General features: G+C 53.4%; 1 protein-coding gene across 1 annotated transcript; it reads left to right on the top strand.

The window, feature by feature from the left end:
• Positions 1-1,263: 1,263 nt before the first annotated feature.
• Positions 1,264-2,379, top strand: LOC145413481 (uncharacterized). The gene has a single exon (XM_080283178.1). It carries the CDS (start codon positions 1,264-1,266, stop codon positions 2,377-2,379), a length of 1,116 nt encoding a protein of 371 aa, XP_080139304.1.
• The last annotated feature ends 1,326 nt before the right edge of the window (positions 2,380-3,705 follow it).

The raw sequence follows: 3,705 nt of genomic DNA, 5'->3' as shown, positions 1-3,705 counted from the left end.
ATGTTATATAAGGTTATCAATACATTATAGAGTGTAAGGGCGGGCTGTGGTAGTACGGTGGAGGTTGGGGGGCGGCGTCCCCCATTGCTGGAGCAGTGTGTGAGGGCTCATTGGCTAGGGCGGACGATGCGTGGGTGGGGGGGACAGCGGACGAGCCAGCAAGGGTTAGCTGAGCGCCCCCCTTAGTACGGTAGCCCCGCCCAAGGATGCCGACTTACGCTCTTGGCACTGGATCTAAGAGGCATTTTTCCGTATGTACCACTATCTAGCGCTGAATTTTAACGACCACTACAAATTTAGCTCATATTTTCGCGATACTCTGGAGATTATAACATTATTTCTAACGATTACAAGAGATATGTGTACCCAACAACAATATAGCGCCTTCCAATCTGACAACCCTAGGCCAGATACGCCCCGCACCGCCTCCCGCACACCCACATCCAATAGTCTCGCTCTCATCTTTCCAGCCCCGCCTTCATACATAACGCTCCCAGGCCTCGCTTGATTGTGTATTTTTGTAATTAAACTGATTACTTACCATGGGATTTTCTTCACTCTTCAGCTGTATGGAGTAATTGTTGAGAAAATGAAAGAGGAAAGAAAAGCATGATCGTGGTGGTGTGTGTATGGTGTGGAGGATGTGTGTGCGTGTGGCTATGTGTGTATGTGCATGTGTGTGTGAGGTGCGCGGCGCGGTGAGGCTCTAGGGCGACACATCACAGCTTCGCCACGCACGTTGACCACAGTGTCACCTCGACCCGAACCGTACACGCCACGAACGACCGAAGCTGCTGGCTCTGGCGTCCGCTGCAGCCAAGTGAACCCACGAATACCACCCAAACCCTACCTTATCCAACACATCTCTTTCTCACACGCACTTATCTCAGACGCTGTGTTTGGTGTTCCCTTCGTGTGGTGCCAAAGTTGAGGTCGCGGCGCAGTGACCCGATTGTCAACTTGTGTGCTGCGCCAGTCTCAACGCGCCATCACGCCAAAAGGACTGACTGACTGATGCCATTACAGTCTACAGTCACACGCATATGACTGGAAAGAATGCAAATGTGACAGTGAGAATGCGGTGACTTGTGATGCCTAAGACGACGTGTGGATGGGTGACGTGGTTGAGACAGTGCCGTGACAGTGAACGCCGTGACAGTGACAGTGACCGCAGCAGTGACAGGGTCGGGGCAAGACTTAGTGAAGCTGGAGGACCAAAACTCATTCATTTTGGGTCTGCCAGCCAGTAATGAACACATGAAGATGTCCGAGGAAACTTTAGCTAACGAATACGTGGCGGACTTCATGTTGGAGCCGCTAGAGGATGTGATGGGGGTGAAGGACCCCAAGGACCTGCATGGCATGGGCGGCGTGGGTGTGGGTGTGGGTGTGGGCGTGGGCATGGGTGTGGGCATGGGTCGCGTGCACACACACATGGTGGGCCCTCACATGACCAACATGACCACGACAGGCGCCTGGATGAACCACCACCACTACCACCACACCACCGGCCTGGGGGTGCCGCCGCCGCAGGTCAAGCCACAGTCGCAGGTCCCCAGCACACCCCCAGACACCCCTCCTGGGTCGTCACCTACCAACTGCTCCCTGCCGCCCTCACCACACTTCCCTGCCACCATGCCGCAGCACTCCATCATGGACGAAATGTGGCCGTACAACCGGTACATGCACGAGCCGCTGGACCTCCGACCGGGGCCACAATGCGGCGAGCAGCTGGAGGCGCAGTGGATGCTGGACCGGAAGTGGGACACGGCCGTGGGCCAGCAACGACACCCCCTCAACCCTCTGGCGCCCGGAAAGACGACGGTGGAGCAGCAGACGCCATGCCAAATGAACCTCCAGTCACTCCCACACCACAGCCAGGTTTTTATCTCAGACGACGAGCTGGTGTCCCTGTCGGTGCGGGAGTTGAACCGGCGCCTGCACAACATGCCCAAGGAACTGCAGACCAAATTCAAGCAGAAGAGGCGGACGCTGAAGAACCGTGGCTACGCCCAGAGCTGCCGGACCAAACGCCAAAACTACAAGAACGAACTGGAGTCGGTCAACCGGTCACTCCAGCAGCAGCTGTCCATCATCACGTCAGACCGCGATTCCCTCCGAGTCGACGTGGATACGCTGAAGAACAAGCTGGATAAAGCACAAAGGGAACTGGATATCCTACGCCGACAGCTCCAACAGCAACAGTCAGCACAGCACTCACAGCAGCCGCAGACGCCGCAGCAGACGCAGGAGGCCAGCGGGAACCAAGAACTGTACAGCATGAGGGCGTACCGCAACGAACCGCAGCCGCAGGACGACGGCGGGTACAGGGGGGGCAGGGGGGCCAAGGGGGCCTGGCCTGGAGACCCGTGTGCCTAGGGGTCGTATTTCTAGTTGGCTTCGGAGATTTCGTAACTCTTTTTCCTCTGCGATTTATGCTGCACATCACACTTAAACCCTCTGAATCAGAGCGACGTCGTTTTTAACTGATTTTTCCTGTTGTCAGACGATTTTTTTCACCTTCGGGCAGACCAGCACTAATGAAGGAGTTAATGGAGTCTATTTAAACCTCTTCACTTTGAAATGTTGCTCCAAAGGTGAATAAAATCGTTAGGAGATGGCAAGAGTATTGTTAAAGTGAAAAAACACGTCTCCGGGCTCAAGAGTGAGTATTAGGTGTAAGAGAAAAATAAATCGCCAAGGAACAGGCACTACGAAGTCTCCTCCACCAACGAAAACACACACACACACACACACACACACACACACACACACACACACACCTCGGCCGCCGCTGTCCACTTCCTGGGCTTGACACTTAAGGCCGGTATTCTTGCTTAATGAGCCGTATTCTAAGTCAGGTGATAAAAGAAGTTTCGTTGCACCTCTTCCGTAGCGATTCATTTTGCATATTACAACTGAGCATCCTCCTCTCAGATCCCACAAAAGGATAGTGAGGTGTAAAATAAAACAGGAAGTTGTCTTACGAAATTTCCTAAGCCACTTTCAATACGACCTCAGTCAGGCTCCCCAGCACCTCTTCCTTAGTGATACGTTTTATATCTAACATCTCAGTATTACTCTAAAGTCAATTCATATCTTTCTTAATATCGAAGTACCATCACGAGTTCGTCTACACTTCCCTGCCTGGCGATACTAGTGTTGCATGGAATATTTCATGTGACAAAACTATGAGATAACAATAGCGTGAGACGAAAAGACACTCCTTGAAGCTTAGCGAGGAAGGAGAAACATGGAAGACAAAACACACTGCTGGTAGGGAATTGTCGGCTAACTTTTACTCCTTACAGCAATGATAAAGAGAATATTAAGGTGCCAAATCTACCAATAAGCTAGTAAGGAAGAGGTGCAAGAAAGGCCTCCTGAGCTGACGAGAACACGGCCCTGAGTACTGGGGACACACGGGGAGGGGATCGCCGCCCCCCGCCCCGGCCCGACCCCGACTTCTCACACCGGCGACAATCACAGGGGTACGCGGTCTGGGTGAGGGCACGGTCACCCCCACCCCTAACCCCTCAGCACTCGCCCTCAGCACCCCAACCCTCCTTATCTCAGCCCTCAACATTCAGCATCCTAGTCCTCAGCATCACACCCCTTTGCCCTAAACACCCCTAGCTCACAGCCCCCGATCCTCTACTTTCAGCATCCCATGCCATACACACCTTTTGATCAGTCCCCAGCCCC

Source organism: Coenobita brevimanus, chromosome 96, assembly GCF_032717465.1.
Source record: "Coenobita brevimanus isolate Jiangsu-jjx chromosome 96, ASM3271746v2, whole genome shotgun sequence".
In the NCBI taxonomy this organism is placed as follows: Eukaryota; Metazoa; Arthropoda; class Malacostraca; order Decapoda; family Coenobitidae; genus Coenobita; species Coenobita brevimanus.
This window is presented reverse-complemented; position numbering and strand designations above follow the sequence as displayed.

Excerpts from the sequence above, each read along its gene's own strand:
- LOC145413481 (XM_080283178.1), top strand. The coding sequence starts at position 1,264 with ATGTCCGAGGAAACTTTAGCTAACGAATACGTGGCGGACTTCATGTTG.